The sequence below is a fragment of the Perognathus longimembris genome, chromosome 20 (genome assembly GCF_023159225.1).
Source record: "Perognathus longimembris pacificus isolate PPM17 chromosome 20, ASM2315922v1, whole genome shotgun sequence".
Lineage (NCBI taxonomy): Eukaryota > Metazoa > Chordata > Mammalia > Rodentia > Heteromyidae > Perognathus > Perognathus longimembris.
Window position 1 is genome coordinate 31,324,359 of NC_063180.1, and position 16,735 is coordinate 31,341,093.

At 59.0% G+C, this 16,735-nt stretch overlaps 1 protein-coding gene across 3 annotated transcripts; it reads left to right on the forward strand.

Annotated features, from left to right (window-relative positions):
- Nucleotides 1–186: 186 nt before the first annotated feature.
- Kif7 (kinesin family member 7) lies at nt 187–16,041 on the forward strand. Of its 3 annotated transcripts, none has more exons than XM_048369343.1 (19): nt 187–292; nt 2,406–2,747; nt 4,874–5,074; nt 5,356–5,746; nt 5,848–6,373; nt 6,893–7,003; nt 7,508–7,735; nt 8,626–8,744; nt 9,093–9,202; nt 9,308–9,460; nt 10,759–10,961; nt 12,208–12,405; nt 12,745–12,870; nt 12,979–13,155; nt 13,963–14,178; nt 14,265–14,471; nt 14,552–14,750; nt 14,840–14,986; nt 15,509–16,041. In XM_048369343.1, exons 2-19 carry the CDS (start codon nt 2,420–2,422, stop codon nt 15,874–15,876), a joined length of 4,008 nt encoding a protein of 1,335 aa, XP_048225300.1. In that variant the 5' UTR covers nt 187–292; nt 2,406–2,419; the 3' UTR covers nt 15,877–16,041. The 3 variants fall into 3 exon arrangements, with proteins under 3 accessions (XP_048225300.1, XP_048225302.1, XP_048225301.1); XM_048369345.1 differs by having other exon boundaries at nt 9,311–9,460; XM_048369344.1 differs by having other exon boundaries at nt 8,629–8,744.
- Nucleotides 16,042–16,735: the final 694 nt, after the last annotated feature.

The window sequence follows — 16,735 nt, forward strand, 5'->3', positions numbered from 1 at the left end:
AGGAGGCAGGAGATGCCCGGTGCTGTTGCTTCTGCTCCAGCCCCGCCCAATCGTGTAGCCACGCCCACCGAGAGAGCGCTCCCCCTTCCGGCCGCTCCGGCCCCGCCCCCTGCCTGCGGGCGGACTCCGCGGCGCCGCCCCAACCCAAAGGCGGGCGGACTTGCGGGTGAGGGGCGGGATGTTTGGGGGGGGGGGGGGGAGCAAGGGTCCCGGTGGTGACGGCATCGGAGCGCGCCGCGCGGAGGCGTCGGGCCCGGTGGCACGGAGGAGGACTGCGCTAGCTCTCCAGCAGGTGGGTGCTGCGCTGGGCTCGAGTGGAGCGCGAGGATGGGGGGGGGGGCGGTGAGAATGGAGGGGGGGCGCGCTCGCTGCCCCTGCGCCGAGCTCGGCGGGGTGGTCCCGTTACCCTGCTCGCCCGGGACCCCTGGGATGGGCCCGGGGGGGGGCTCCCCCATCCGCCCTCTCCAGCCCCCTGAGAGCCCCTCCTTGGGCGGGCCAGCCCTCCCCCTTCCCTAAATATGGGCACAGAGGCCGGCATGCCGGGCCTGGCCTGGAGGAGGACCCCCCTCCCCCATTTCGTAGTCACGGCTTCAAACTTTTGGGAGAGTCTGCCCCGTGCAGCTTCTTCGCGCCTGGCATGGACAGCGGTGCAGGGGAAGCCGGGTCCACGCAGGGCTCGCAAGCCTGCAAGGGTGGGGTGCACGGAGGACCCCCTTGTATGATGGGGCAGTTACCGCCGTGTACTCAGCGCCGGGCACCGGTGGAGAGGCTCAACAGGGCATGGTAAAGTAAATCCAAGTGCAGTTCGCAGAAGCTGAGGAATGCGGTAAGCCGAGGCAGGTAGGACTAATTCCTTGGGTTGTGTTGGACCTGGTTGTGGGTGCTGTGATGGCAGCTCAAAGGGGACAGAATGGGTCCCTGCCCTCCAGCCCCCAATCTGGGAAGTAGAAGAGACTCAGCAATTTCATCAGTGTGATCAGTGGTCCATGGGAGCAGCACACTGGGGTGTGTGTGTGTGTGTGTGTGTGTGTGTGTGTGTGTGTGTGTGTGTTTTGTGGGGCAGCACAGAGCAGAGGCACCTCCTTGGCCCTCTGAAGGGCCTGGGCTAGGCAGGGAAGGATAGATGCTTTGGTAAGTTCAGTTGCTGGGTAGAGAGATGAGGATGGCTTGGTGCCAGGGAGGAGTGTGGCTAAAGTAGGAAGCACACTTGCCTTTCTTTGAGTCCCAAAGGCAGTGACAATGTTTGGGGGGTTAATCTGAGAAGGGATGACATGATTACATTTTTGAAAGATGCCCCTGGCTGCTGAAGTGGAAAGGGTGGGGAGTCTGAGATCTAGAAGGACCACTGGCAGAAATCGCTCCATCAAAATGTCAGTGCAGGGCTGGGAATGTGGCTCGTTGCTAGAGAGCTTGCCTAGCATGCATGAAGCCCGGGGTTCTATTCCTCAGTAGCACATAAACAGAAAAAGCCGGAAGTGGTGCTGTGGCTCAAGAGGTAGAGTACTAGCCTTGAGCAAAAAGATGCCAGGGACAGTGCTCAAGCCCTGAGTCCCAAGCCCCAGGACTGGCAAGAAAAAAACAAAATGTCAGTGCGTAGACCAGGGCCTTGACCAGAGGATGAGGAGCTCAGGTGATCCTGGGATATTTAGGAGGTGGAATTGGGCAGGATTTGGAGGTCACAGCTCCATTTTGAAGGATTTGTGGGCTCTGTGTGTGTGTGTGTGTGTGCGCGCGCGTGCGCGCATCAGTTCTGGGGCTCGAACTCAGGGCCTGTTTCCGAGCTTTTTTGCTCAAGGTTAGCACTCTTCCACTTGAGCCACAACTCCACTTCCAGCTTTTTGGTGATTAATTAGAGATCAGAGTATCATGGACTTTCCTGCCCAGGCTGGCTTTGAACTGCGATCCTCCGATCTCAGCTTCATCAGTAGCTAGGATTATCGACATGAGCCACTGGCTGGGCTAGAATCTGTTGGCTTTTTTTTTTTTTTTGGCCAGTCCTGGGCCTTGGACTCAGGGCCTGAGCACTGTCCCTGGCTTCTTCCCGCTCAAGGCTAGCACTCTGCCACTTGAGCCACAGCGCCGCTTCTGGCCGTTTTCTGTGTATGTGGTGCTGGGGAATCGAACCTAGGGCCTCGTGTATCTGAGGCAGGCACTCTTGCCACTAGGCTATATCCCCAGCCCCTGGCCATCTTCTTCTTTTTTTTTTTTTTTTGTCTGTTGGCTTTTTAGGAGAAGGTGGGGATGGACTTCTGTGATATAAGAGACTATGGGAAAGCCGTGTGACTCTGCCCCATCTCTCCAGAGTCCATCCAGGCTGTGGGACCTGGCTCTAGGTCACCTGCAGGGGGTGACTAGGCCCCTGGAATACAGGTGCTGGTGACAATGGTCTTTCCTTTTCTCTGCAGGTCCTTCCTTTAGTATGGGGCTGGAGGCCCAGAGGTTGCTGGGGGATGAAGAGGCTCCAGTGAGGGTGGCCCTTCGAGTCCGCCCACTGCTGCCCAAGGAGCTGCTTCATGGACACCAGAGCTGCCTGCAGGTGGAGCCAGAGGATGGGCGGGTCACCCTGGGGCGTGACCGCCACTTTGGCTTCCATGTGGTGCTGGCAGAGGATGCCGGGCAGGAGGCTGTGTACCAGGCCTGCGTGCAGCCCCTGTTGGAGGCTTTCTTTGAGGGCTTCAATGCGACTGTCTTTGCCTATGGCCAGACAGGCTCCGGGAAGACATACACCATGGGGGAGGCCAGTGTGGGTGAGTGACATTGCACAATGTCCCGGGCACTTCTGGCCAATGGAAGGACCTACCTGCTTTTAAGTTATATGAACCGTTCTCTCTTTTTTATTTTTATTTATTTACTTTTTATTATTTATTTGTTTATTTGCCAGTCCTGGGGCTTGGGACTCAGGGCCTGAGCACTGTCCCTGGCTTCTTTTTGATCAAGGCTAGCACTCTGCCACACTTGAGCCACAGCGTCACTTCCGGCTTTTTTTTATATATGTGGTGCTGAGGAATGGAACCCAGGGCTTCATGTATACGAGGCAAGCACTTTACCACTAGGCCATATTCCCAGCCCCTCTTTCTTTTTTAAATTTAATTTTATTGTCAAGGTGATGTACAGAGGGGTTACAGTTACATACGTAAAGTGTGAGAACATTTCTTGCCAAACTTGTTACCCCCTCCCTCATTTTTTTCCTCTTTCCCTTCCCTAACCACCCCCCCATGAACTGTTCTTTCTGAGGTTACTATTTCTCTTTTTTTCTCTCTTTCTTTTTATTAATTTAATTTATTTATTAATTGAACACAAATTTTTTGACAAGGTGTTGTGCAAAAAGGGTACAGTTACATAGTAGGGCAGTGTGTACATTTCTTGTGATATCTTACGCCCTGTTTTTCTCTCAGGTATACATATATACAATTACAATGTATCAAGAACATATACAGTAGCCACGTCTCTCTTTCTTTTCCTTTATTCCTTTTCCTTTCTTCCTTTGGTTGGTTTGTTCCTTCTTTTTGTGTTGTTGGTTGTGGGGCTTGAATTCAGGGCCTAGGCCCTGTCCCTGAGCTCTTTTTTTTTTTTTTTTGGCCAGTCCTGGGCCTTGGACTCGGCCTGAGCCCTGTCCCTGGCTTCCTTTTGCTCAAGGCTAGCACTCTGCCACTTGAGCCACAGCGCCACTTCTGGCCGTTTTCTGTATATGTGGTGCTGGGGAATCGAACCCAGGGCCTCATGTATACGAGGCAAGCTCTCTTGCCACTAGGCCATATCCCCAGCCCCGTCCCTGAGCTCTTTTGCTCAAAGCTCTACCACTTTGAACCACAGTGCCACTTTTGGTTTTCTGGTGATTCATTAGAGTTAAGACTCTCATGCACTTTTCTGCCTTGAACCTCAATCCTCAGATCTCAGCCTCCTGAGTAGCTAGGATTTCAGGCATGAGCCATTTGTGACCAGCCCCTTTCTTTTTCTTTTTGTTTTCCGTGCTAGGTATGGACAAATCCTCCTGTATGCTAGGCAAGCGCTGTATCACCAAGCCACATCCCCAGTCCTGCCTGAAATTACTTCCTGTCTTTTTTTTTTTTTTTTGGCCAGTCCTGGGCCTTGGACTCAGGGCCTGAGCACTGTCCCTGGCTTCCTTTTGCTCAAGGCTAGCACTCTGCCACTTGAGCCATACTTCCTGTCTTAGTGTATTCCAGCTGTTGTGATAGACTATCATAGATCTGGTGGCCCCTTATCAGAAGTTTATTTCTCCTCATTCTGGAGTCTGGGCAGTCCAAGTGCCAATAGAACAGAGGCAGGATTCTCCAGATACCTCCTCCAAATAATAAGGCCACAAATTCCTCTCCAGGGCTCCCCTCCCCCATGAGCTCATCACCCCCTCCCTCATACTGTCTCATTCAGGGTAAGGATTCCAACTCCTGAATTGCAGGGAGCATAGCAGTTAGGAACACATGCTTGTTTATTGTAGGAAAACAGACAAGTAACTACATGCACAAAACAACTTGATAACCACCTTTTAAAAATTGCCCTGTGAGCATGCTGGTTTCTCTCTGAAAACTATTCTTTAAAAATGAAAAGTTATGCAAGACCCATTCTTTCCAATACGGTTTTATTTTCTTAATAATATATCATGGGGCTGGGGGTATTGTTGTCAGCATGCTAAGTCCATGGATTTGATCCCCAGCACCGCAAAACAGAGATAGATAAACAGAGGAGAGATGGGGGGAAAAAACCTGTGCGGTGAGGAGTTTTCTAATCAGTAAATATTCATTTTAGAAAATCCAGCGGTGGGTGGTGGAGGGCTGAGGGGCCTGGGGCGCAGGCTGCTGCTGGCCGGGTGGCAGATGCTGGCGGGGTGGCAGGATGCCTCGCGGTGTCTCCCCAGCCTCCCTGCACGAGGATGAGCAGGGCATCATCCCGAGGGCCATGGCCGAGGCCTTCAAGCTGATCGACGAGAACGACCTGCTGGACTGCCTGGTGCACGTGTCCTACCTGGAAGTGTACAAGGAGGAGCTCCGGGATCTACTGGAGGTGGCTACTGCCAGCCGCGATATCCAGCTCCGGGAGGACGATCGCGGGAGTGTGGGTGGGTGAGCAGCCCTGGGGCCGCCCCCCCCCCCCTCAACGCCTTGGGAAAGAGTAGCACCTGAGGGAATAACCCAGCTGTAGGTGGCTTTGCCTTATTGTCCCCGTGCCTGGTGACTTTGGCGTGTTCTGTGCCCAAAGTGACCGACGTCAAGACGGCCCCTCCACCCCCATTGCCAAAGCAGGGGCTTGGGGAAGGCGGGTCAGGACGAGCAGGGGGCGGGGCGGGGGGCGCGCGGGGGCTGCTAATCGCTCCCCACCGCGGCCGCTCCGTGCCTGCAGTGCTGTGTGGGGTGAAGGAGGTGGACGTGGAGGGCCTGGACGAGGTGCTGAGCCTCCTGGAGATGGGCAACGCGGCGCGGCACACGGGATCCACGCCCTTCAACCGGCGGTCCAGCCGCTCGCACACGGTCTTCACGGTGACGCTGGAGCAGCGTGGGCGCACCCCGGGCCGCGCGCCCCGGCCCGCCGGCCAGCTGCTCCTCTCCAAGTTCCACTTCGTGGACCTGGCCGGCTCGGAGAGGGTCCTGAAGACGGGCAGCACGGGCGCGCGGCTCAAGGAGAGCATCCAGATCAACAGCAGCCTGCTGGCGCTGGGGAACGTCATCAGCGCCCTGGGCGACCCGCAGCGCCGCGGCAGCCACATCCCCTACCGCGACTCCAAGATCACCCGGTGAGCCCTGGCTGTCCCGGGCGGGGGCCGGGACGTCCCCCCTGGGAGACCCCCGCCCCCGACTCTGACCTGGGGCGCCCCCCGACGCGCTGCATCCCTAGGATCCTCAAGGACTCGCTGGGCGGGAACGCCAAGACGGTGATGATCGCCTGCGTCAGTCCCTCGTCCTCCGACTTCGATGAGACCCTCCACACCCTCAACTACGCCAGCCGCGCCCAGAACATCCGCAACCGCGCCTCGGTCAACTGGAAGCCCGAGGCAGAGCGCGGGGCCGAGGAGGCGGCGGCGACACGGGGGCCACCGCGGCACCGCTCCGAGACGCGCATCATCCACCGAGGCCGGCGCGCCCCGGGCCCCACCACCGCCTCCGCCGCCGCGCGCCTGGGCGCCGAGTGCGCGCACTACCGGGCCCGCACCCTCGCGGCCTACAGCTTCCTGCGCCAGCTGCAGGCTGAGCCCGGGCTGCCCGGCGCCGCTGCCCGCAAGGTGCGGGACTGGCTGTGCGCCGTGGACAGCGAGCGCAGCGCGCTGAGCTCCGCCTCGGGTCCCGACAGCGGCATCGAGAGCGCCTCCGCAGAGGACCCTGCGGCTCGGGGTACCGGGGTGCCCAAGGGGGCCAAGGCTCAGGTGTGCACCCGGCCGAGGGAACGGGAGGGAGGGTAAGGGCCCTAGCTATTCAGGATGCTAAGATCTGAGGATCCGGGGCCCCTCATCCCCAATTAACCAGCAAAAAATCGGAAGTGGATCTGTGGCTCAAATGGTAGAGTGAAAAAAACGAAGAGTACCCAGGCCCTGAGTTCAAGCCCCAGGACTGAGACACACACAGAGTCACTTCTGAGGACTAGGGTCCTTTTCTTTATTGAGCCCCTGAGTCTCTGAGTGTAAAAATAGTTACGAAATCAGACACTATATCCCAGGGCTAAAGATGTAGGTAGTGCCTAGCAGGCAGGCAAAGACTAGATTGTTCCCAGTCATAGTACTGTGGATTGGTGGATAATGATGGGAGAAAGCCCAAGGGGCCTGCTGAGTGACCCCCACCTCTAGGGGCCTGGGCTCCAGACAGCTTGGAACAGAGGGTCAGGTGGCTGAGAAGAGGCTGGAGTGTCCAGGCTGCCCACTCCTAAAGCCCTTCTGCCCACTCTCCAGGAAGACGAGGGGCAGCTGCTGGCCTTGCAGACCCAGGTGGCCCGGCTGGAAGAGGAAAACAGAGATTTTCTGGCTGCGCTGGAGGACGCCATGGAGCAATACAAACTGCAGGTGGCGCCACCTTCCACCCTGCAGGGTGGGGGTGGGGGTGGGGGTGTTGGAGGAGGTTGGGCAAGTCTGCGCTCTGATGCCCGGGATGAGTGTGATGAGGTGGAGGAGAGATGGGCCTGGTCTCTCCTGCGATGGAGAATCGAGTCCACTGGACCCACTTTTGAGCCAGGCCTGAGCAAACAGCGTTGTGCCTCACATCCTTTAGTGTCAGGGGCTGGAGGTGGAGGACCTGTGGGGAAGCTTGATGGGGAAAGGGCTGAGACAGAGGGGCTTGAGGCTGAACTAGTGCTGTGTATTGGGGAACTGAGGAGACTGGGAGGTCAAGCACCAGGGGTGCTTGATCGTCAATTCTGTCCCACAGGGTGGGGTGCTAGCACTATGACCATCTGTGTGCAGCCCTGCTCATCAGCCAAACCCCTTCGGCCCCGCCCAGCCAGCTACTGTCGCTTTGGCCACGCCCCCTCAAAGCCACGCCCCCGGCATCCTCTGAACCATGTCTTGCAGAGTGACCGGTTGCGGGAGCAGCAGGAGGAGATGGTGGAACTTCGGCTGCAGCTAGAGTTGGTGCGGCCTGGTTGGGGGGATCCTGGGCTCCTGCAGGGCCTGCCTCCTGGATCCTTTGTGCCCAGGCCTCACACAGCCCCTCTTGGGGGTGCCCACAGCCAACGCCTGGGCATGGTGCCCTCTGGTTGTCTTCCTGGAGATGAAGTTGGCTCTGAGCGGTGGAGTGAGGTAAGCAGGGGCTGTGCTAGGTGTCTGGGGTGGGGTGGGTTTTGAGCTGGTTCAGCTCAGCATGGGGAGGGGGGGTGGTGCTTGAGCACTCCTTCCTGGTTTCCATGGAGCCAGCTGTGAGTTACAGCCCGCCAGTTTCAGGTATTGGTGGAGGAAAGGAAGGGTGCTGGGAGGTTAGAGACAAGGTTCTGGTTCTCACTCCTGAAGGTTAGCTTGCCTGGCTGGCCCTGGAGACAGCTTGCCACTCTGCCTGTCTTGCTTGGCAAGTTCATTCTCCCATGAGCCCTGATCTGTCTGGTCTTGGTCGCCTGTGTTTCATTTCACATCGGAGCCTTTAACCAGCCTACTTCCCCCCTGCCTCCAAGCCCAGGTCATCTCAGCTCATGCTCATAATTCTAGCTGCTCAGGAGACTGAGATCTGAGGATCATGGTTGGAAGCTAGCCGTGGCCAAAAAAAAGTCTGTGAAACTTATCTCTAACTTAACTAGTAAAAACCTGGTATGGCTCAAGTGGTAGAGCAAAAAGGCACTGAGCAAGCGTGACAGGTTCTGAGTTCAAGCCCCAGTACTCGCACCAAATATAATAAAATAATGTCTTGGAGGACGATTTGGCACCTGCCTGTGCATACCCACAGCTCTGGCAAGGTTGGGTGGTTAGCTGTGACATGGGGGTGAACGACCTGTACCTGAGAGCCAGGCGCCATGGAACTGGGGGTGGGTGGGGAGTGGGGTGTGTGTGGAGGGTGTATGTGTGTGCCCAGCTGAGCCTGATCACCAGGGGGAGGCTGGGCTGGTACCCAGGAGGGGCAGTGCCCTGCAAGGGCAGAGCTGGGGTGGGAAAGGCTGTGGGAAGATGTCTGCTGGCTTCCCGAGCGCCTGCTACTCTGCTAGCAGGTGACAAATGGCAGGGAGGCTGGAGCTGAGCTGCTGGCTGAGGCAGACAGGCTGGGGAGCAGCTCTTCTTCAGAGGACGAGGAGGAGCTGCCCAGGAGGGCCTTACACCTGCGCAGGTGAGTGAGCCTATTGCCGGCCTGCCGGCCAGGCTTGGCCAACCCGGGCTGACAGAGAGGTAGCAGAGTCCTGGGGGCTCAGGCTGTCCTGAACTGAGGTTCTGAACTGAGTGTGGCTATAATATGGGGTGACCCAGGCCTCTGATTTCTCCCAGGTGGGCCCTGATGCCCCCCAGCTGAATGGAACCCCTCAAACTCTGTCTCTGGCCTCTGAAGTCTACCAGGCTTATATCCTAGAGGCTGGAGGGCCCCGAGGCCTTCAGACCCAGGCGCTGGGCTAGGGTTGGGACCAGGGTTCAGGGGCCAGGGCTGGACTGTGGAGGACAGACTCTAGTTTCTGCTCACCAGGAATGGAATCAACAGCTGGAGCCAGAGGCTGAGCCCAGGGAGCCCGCCGGACAGGAGGGGCCCAGAGCCCCACCCTCAGGAGCCAGGAGCTGCCACCCCCGGGCCCAAAGGTAAGCTGGGTGGCATCGGGGGGGGGGGGGGGGCTCTCTACTGGGCATGCACACTCTGGGAGGCCCCTGCTCCCGCAGCCTGGGTGACCCTGCTGCCTGTTACAGCAGCCGGTGGCCGTCAGGCTGTGGTTCGGGCCCAACAGGCCCCTGCTGCCTCAGCCTCTGAGTGGCGGCTGGCCCAGGCGCAGCAGAAGATCCGGGAGCTGGCCATCAACATCCGCATGAAGGAGGAGCTCATTGGCGAGCTGGTTCGTACAGGTGAGGGTGGCATGGGGTGGGCCTTGCCCCCCGACCTGCGGGCTCTTTCCCACCCATGGCTTCTGGGCTGGGGTGGGGAGGGCTCCGCAGGCTCCCAGGCGGGAGATGGCCTGGGTGGCCTTGGGCGGGGTCCCCTGGCATTATTCTAGTGCTTGTGTGTATGACACACTCCTGTGCAGTTTCCAATAAATAGTTAAGAAGCAAGGGAGATACACACAGTCAGAAACTGCCTTTTGTTGTTTTTTCCTGTACTAGGGCTTGAACTCAGGGCCTAGGCCCTGGACCTTAGCCGTTTTGCTCAAGGCTAGTGCTCTACCACCTTGGCCACAGCTCCACTTCTGGCTTTTTTGGTGCTTTAATTGGAGATAAGGGTCTCATGGGCTTTTCTGCCCAGGCTGGCTTTGAATCACAATCCTCAGATCTCAGCCTCTGGCTCACCCTTCCAGAGACTTCCTGTCCAAGCTTTGCAGACCCTGAGATTTTCCCCTATTGGTTCCCACCTCCCCGTGTTCAGGGCTGGTAGATTTTGATGCAAACTGCAGACACCATGTCTTCCTGTCCTCTGCCATCCAGTTACCTCTCAACAATTTTTGGACATTTAAAAAAATCTAACCACAGGGGCTGGGGATATAGCCTAGTGGCAAGAGTGCCTGCCTCGGATACACGAGGCCCTAGGTTCGATTCCCCAGCACCACATATACAGAAAACGGCCAGAAGCGGCGCTGTGGCTCAAGTGGCAGAGTGCTAGCCTTGAGCTGGAAGAAGCCAGGGACAGTGCTCAGGCCCTGAGTCCAAGGCCCAGGACTGGCAAAAAAAAAAAAAAATCTAACCACAAATCACATCTAACAAAATGCACGTCATTTTGGGGTTGGAGCCCAGGGCCTTATGTGGCTCAGGCAAGCACTCTACCACTGACCATGCCTGTCCTTGTGTCCAGGGCATAGCACAGGCCTCCCTGCGCTCCGCAGTATCTCCTCAGCCAGTCCCCTCGGGAGGACTGCAGTTCAAGGCCAACCCGGCCTTCGGCTCCTCCCTATGAGTCGCGGCACCCTCATGTCAAAGAACAAGCCAGGCATGGCGCTGTACACTTCCCGCTTCCTGGGGCCAGCCCCAGGAGTACAGGGCGCTCTCGGAAACACAGAAAGGGAGGCCGTGCAGGCGGGAGAGGAGGGAAGACTTCCTGCTTCACCTCAGTGCAGAGCGCCGGCAGAACCCGGGCAGGCGTTCAGGTTGTGGGGAACGCAGCTCCATTCTCGGGGAGCAGCCCCCCTGTGCCCACCGGGCTCCCTTGCTTGCAGGGAAGGCCGCCCAGGCCCTGAACCGCCAGCACAGCCAGCGCATCGGGCAGCTGGAGCAGGAGGCGGAGCGGGTGCGGGCGGAGCTGCGGGAAGGCCAGCGGCAGCTGCGGGAGCTGGAGGGCAGGGAGCCCCAGGATGCGGGCGAGCGCTCCCGCCTGCAGGAGTTCCGCAAGAGGGTCGCCGCAGCCCAGAGCCAAGTGCAGGTCAGTGCTGGGCTGGGCTGGAGGCGAGGGCAGCCCTGGCCTCCCTCCTTGGGGGTCCCTTGGCACTGGGACGTGAGGCTGGGGGCGGGGAGGGGGCTGAGGCCCTGCGTGTGCTCGGGCCCTGTGCCTGCCCAGGCCAGAGCTGCCAGCTCCGTCCTGGCCACTGGTGTGGGGGGCGCAGGGGCTGGGCCTGCAGGGCAGCAGAGCTCGGTGTAAAGACCGAGCGAGGTAAGGGTCTGCCCTCTCAGCTCACCCCGTTCCCCTCTACCCTGCCCTCCCTCGCTGTCCACCTCTGTCTGTCCATGGATGTCATCAGTGTCACCAGTCACTGACCAGCCATCAGCCATGTGTGCGCCTGCCCTTGTATCTGTGTTTGTTTGCTAATGGTGTTGTGAGGAAAGCTCCACAGACCAGAGCAGGTGTTCCGTTCGTATGGTCCTGGAGCGTGTGTTGGGTTGGGGACACTGTGTTCTCGGCCTTTCCTCCGGCACCCTCTGCATTGGCCCATTCTGGCCTCATTTAGCCCCCATGGCTGCTCTAGAGGCCTGGTCCACCTCCAGTCATGTTTCCAGTTTGGGGTTGAGGCTTCCACAAAAGGATTTGGTGGGAGGGGCTCTCACTTGGGCCCATAGTACTGTCCATCCTTGTTGTTTTCTCTTGTGAGGTTGGGGATAAACCCAGGGCCTGCATACCTCACCCTGGAGCTGCATCTCCCAGCCCTCGATTCCTTTTTCCTAATTTTTACCTGCTGTGATTCCACTCACTTCTCCATGCTCTCTCCCTCCCCCCTCCCTGTCCTCCCTGCCCTCCCTGGTCCTCTCTGGTCCTCCCTCCCCCTTCCTTCAGTGCAGAGATCCATCCAAAGGCAATAAGTAGACGGGTCAGGAGTCTGGGCCCTGGGTCCAACTGCTGGGTTGGATCTCAGCTGTGCTGTGTGTCTTGGGTTAAGTTCCCCACCCTCTCTGTGCCTAATCTGTACCTATTCCTAATCTCTCTGCTCCTAATCTGTACTGTGGGGATAGCAGGAGTCACGGCTGTTGTACTGGTGAGGCTCATTTAATGAACCCAGAGCCGAGCTGTGTGCTGGACGCATGGGGAATGCCAGAGTTGCTGCTGTTACTTTGTTATTCTCATCCACCTGCCGGCCCCTCTGCTTTGCGCCCCTCATCTGTCCGTTGCTCCTTGGCGAGGGGAAGGCACTAAGCCAGGCTTGCAGGTGCCCCATGTATGGCTGTGTGGATCCCAGGTGCTGAAGGAGAAGAAACAGGTGACTGAGCGGCTGGTGTCGCTGTCGGCGCAGCGCGAGAAGCGGCTGCAGGAGCTGGAGAGGAATGTGCAACTCATGAGGCGGCAGCAGGGGCAGCTGCAGCAGCGGCTGCGGGATGAGACGGAGCAGAAGCGGCGCCTGGAGACTGAGATGAACAAGCGGCAGCACCGTGTCAAGGTCAGGCCGGAGCCCAGGGCGCAGGGGGTCCAGGCCAGGAGCCCCAGCGGGGGCCCAGCCTCGTCATTGCCTTGTGATCTTACAACGCCAGTGGCCGTAGCCCCTCTGAGCAGGTTTTCCTCTGAAAATTGGGGCACAGGTGGGACTCTGGAGAGAGCTGAGTGGGCTGGAGCTGTGGGTGTCCGGCATCCTGGGCGCTGGGGGAGAATCTGCATCTGCTTGCCAGTCCCAGCAAGGCTGCAGGTGCACACAGGGGTCAGATCCTCTTGTAGCTTTGGGGTGTCGCTCTGGGCAGGCTCGGGGGTGTTGTGATACCCCAACCGGCCATGTCCACACCAGGAGCTGGAGCTGAAGCATGAGCAGCAGCAGAAGATCCTGAAGATCAAGACAGAAGAGATCGCAGCCTTCCAGAGGAAGAGGCGCAGCGGCAGCAATGGCTCTGTGGTCAGCCTGGAGCAGCAGCAGGTGGGCGGGGCGCGTGCTCTGCAGCGGGATTGGCTACTGCTGGCCGTGGGTGGGGCCTTGAGCCTGGGCTTGGAGCTGAGGCCCATCCTGCCTCCTCACAACCCTCAGAAGATCGAGGAGCAGAAGAGGTGGCTGGACCAGGAGATGGAGAAGGTGCTGCAGCAGCGGCGGGCGCTGGAGGAGCTGGGGGAGGAACTCCGCAAGCGGGAGGACATCCTGGCCAAAAAGGAGGCCCTGGTGCAGGAGAAGACGGGGCTGGAGAGCAAGCGCTTGCGGTCCAGCCAGGTGAGGCCTTGCAAGGGGAGGACAGCCCCTGAGATCAGCCGAGGTGAGGCCACACCAGGAGATGAACATGAGTCTCTGCCGGGGACGGTCTCCCAGGTGATGTCCTGCTAGGAAGTCCAGACAGGTGACCTATGTGACTCTGAGTGAAGCCACGAGAACTGGAGGGCCCGTGGGTGTTTGTGACCCAGGACTGGCTCCGTGTGAGATCCGGGTGTCCATCCACCCCGTCTGTTTCAGAGTTCTGCCTGTGCAGGGAGAATGGGTGCTGGGTGGGTGGAGGAAGCGGAACCCAGCTGTCGCTGAGGCAGGCAGTCTGGCTCCACCTCACGTTGTTGCCTTGAGTTGGAAGCTGCACATCTGAGCCGGTTTTTCTCCTGTCAGATGGGATGGAGTGAGGCTGGGAGGAGTAGGGGGGCGATGACAAGCACAAACTAAGAGCCCGTGGGGTGCAGGGGCCCATCTCCCCCCTGCCCTCCTGGAGCATGCAGAGATCTGGGAGTTGGGGGGCTGATAGGTGACCCACAGCTTCCCCACCACGGTACGGCTGCTGGAGCCTGTGGAATTTGGCCAGGAAATCCCCCATGTCCCACCCCTCGCTCTCCTGACAGCTTCACCTCCCAGCTCTGCCCTCGTCCTCTGCTGTCCCGTGCCGCCTCTGTGCTCTGGGAGCTGAGGACTCGGGACTGTGGGTCTCCTACAGGAAGGACCCACATGCCTTGTCCTTTCTGGAGTCCACGGTCCGGTCCGTCACCCACAGGCACAGTGCTTGCTCTCTCCCTGATTCCTGGCGGTGCTGTCTGTCCCCAGGCCCTGAATGAGGACATCGTCCGGGTGTCCAGCCGCCTGGAGCACCTGGAGAAGGAGCTGTCTGAGAAGAGCGGGCAGCTGCGGCAGGGCAGTGCCCAGAACCAGCAGCAGATCCGCGGCGAGATCGATGCTCTGCGCCAGGAGAAGGATGCGCTGCTCAAGCAGCGCCTGGAGATCGATGGCAAGCTGAGGCAGGGCAGCCTGCTGTCCCCTGAGGTGCGCCCTCGAGCTGGCCACGGGCTCTGCTGTGCCACTCGACCAGGAGAGAGCTCCGTCCTCGACCCGTGCTTCTGCCCCCGCAGGAGGAGCGGACGCTGTTCCAGCTGGACGAGGCCATCGAGGCTCTGGATGCGGCCATCGAGTACAAGAATGAGGCCATCACGTGCCGCCAGCGGGTGCTGCGGGCTTCCGCCTCCTTGTTGTCCCAGTGCGAGATGAACCTCATGGCCAAGCTCAGCTACCTCTCCTCCTCGGAGACCAGAGCTCTGCTCTGCAAGTACTTTGACAAGGTGGGTCGTGGGCTGCAGGCGGCCCGGCTCCAGCAGGGGCAGGGTGGGGGGCAGGCGGTGACCCTGGCTGATGGCGGCAGGTGGTGACGCTGCGGGAGGAGCAGCACCGGCAGCAGATCGCCTTCTCGGAGCTGGAGATGCAGCTGGAGGAGCAGCAGCGGCTGGGGTACTGGCTGGAGGTGGCTCTGGAGCGGCAGCGCCTGGAGATGGACCGGCAGCTGACGCTGCAGCAGAAGGAGCACGAGCAGAGCGTGCAGCTGCTGCTCCAGCAGGGACGAGGTCAGCGGCTGTGGCCCCTGGCGTGCCCCCCAAAGGCCCGCGGCCCCTCTCAGCAGTCCCTCACGCCCCTCTCTGCCTTCCCTCACCAGACCACCTGGGCGAGGGGCTGGCGGACAGCAAGAGGCACTATGAAGCCCGGATTCAAGCTTTGGAGAAGGAACTGGGGCGCCACCTGTGGATAAACCAGGAGCTGCGGCAGAAGCTCGGGTGGCCCGGGGGGAGCTGCGCAGGCCCAGGCAGGTGTAACTGTGCCGGCCCAGCCGTGGGGCTCGGGCTGTGGGGACGTCACACGCTCCTCTGGGGGAATGTGCTGAACCCTCGCCAGCACTGTTTCATTTTTCCGGTACTTTAAGTTTGAGCTCAGAGCAGCACGCTTGCTAGGCGGGTACTCTGCCACTTGAGCCGCTCCTCCGGTCTGTTTTCCAGGCCGGGTCTTGCTTTCTTCCTGGGTCAGCGTAGACTCTGAGTCTGTTTGTGCTTTCCTTGGTCACTGAGCTGCCAGGCGCCCAGCTTGAGCGCGGCCAGGCTGCATGATGGGCGTGCTCCCCCACATTTAGCCATGGATGAGTTTCCTGAACTTTCTGATGCCTGGGTGGGCCCTCACCTGTGATTCCCTGATCTGTCTCCCAAGTAGCTAGGATAGACTCAAGCCCTGGTGCCTGGATCACGCTGGTTTTTGTTGGCTTGTTCCATATGCTCACAGCCATGGGACATGGGAAAAGCCAGTCCTCTGACAAGGACCCACTGTTCTCTTGCAGGGGGCGAAAGGAGGAGCCTCAGCTTGGAGCACAGACAGGGCCCTGGAGAAGATGGGCTCCATCCAGTGGGCCCTGAGCTTTCCTGGCCGCCCTCCCTCCCCGAAGCGGGGCCCAGAGCCAGGGAGGAGCCCAGGGACTCGGTGCGTGGGCCGCTGCCCCTGACGTGGAAGCGCTCCAGCCTGGGCGGCGAGGAGCAGGGCTGCCTCGAGGACCCAAGGCCGCGGGAGGTGGCTGAGCCCCTAGGGGCCCGGGTGTTACCTGTGGGGGATGGGGGCCTGTCCTGGAACTTTGGACCTTTGTCCAAGTCCCGGTGGGAGCCCCGAAGGGCCAGTCCAGGGATGATCGATGTCCGCAGAAACCCCCTGTAGGCCCCCAGGGCACAGCCAGCCGCCATCCCGCTGACCCGAGCTGCCACCTGGTCTCCTGACCGCACACCTGCTGATGGCAACAAGCTGGGGCTTCAACCCCCAAATGGACTCTTCTGAGGATTGAAATAGTTGTTTTTGTGGGTTTTTTAAACCACGGAGCCACACTTCTAGCCTTTTTTTTTTTTTGCCAGTCCTGGGTCTTGAATTCAGGGCCTGAGCACTGTCCCTGAGCTTCTCTGGGCTCAAGGCTAGCACTCTACCACTTGAGCCACAGCACCACTTCTGGCTCTTTCTATATATGTGGTGCTGAGGAATCGAATCCAGGGCTACATATATGCAAGGCAAGCACTCTACAAGGCCACATTCCCAACCCTAGCCTTTACTTTCTAAATATGCCTAAGTCGTTACCACCACTTGCTTTGAGCTGCAGCTTGTAGCTTAGGGTTCAGGACACCGGCTCTAAGCTCAGGCTGTGGGTGCTGGGCTGGCCCAAGCCTGCCCAAGGTCAGCTTCAACGAGGGTGTGACCAAGAATATATGTAGCCATGAGGAAATGGTGACTTGTCTAGAATTTTAAAAAACCGTTTCATAATAAACAGTAATCTCTTGCTGTGGTTTGAATCTTAAATGTCCGCTAACTGGTGGTGCAGTAGGAGGTTCTGGAACCTAGAAAGGTATGGCATAATGGAAGATAACTAGAACCTACCTGGAAGAGGTATGGCCTAGTGGAAGGTTCTGGAATTAAGTGCGGTGGTTAGAGGGGTGCCCTTCCCTTTGAGGTGTGCAGCTTTGCTTTACCACAACCAGTCTCTCACAAGAGAAATCAGATGGGGACCAGTGCGAGCCCTTTGTGGAGACCA

Coding starts and splice junctions, on each gene's coding strand:
- Kif7 (XM_048369343.1), top strand. CDS start 2,420: ATGGGGCTGGAGGCCCAGAGGTTGCTGGGGGATGAAGAGGCTCCAGTG. Junction 7,004..7,507: donor TGGAGCAATACAAACTGCAG/GTGGCGCCACCT, acceptor CATGTCTTGCAG/AGTGACCGGTTGCGGGAGCA. Junction 13,156..13,962: donor AGCGCTTGCGGTCCAGCCAG/GTGAGGCCTTGC, acceptor GTCTGTCCCCAG/GCCCTGAATGAGGACATCGT.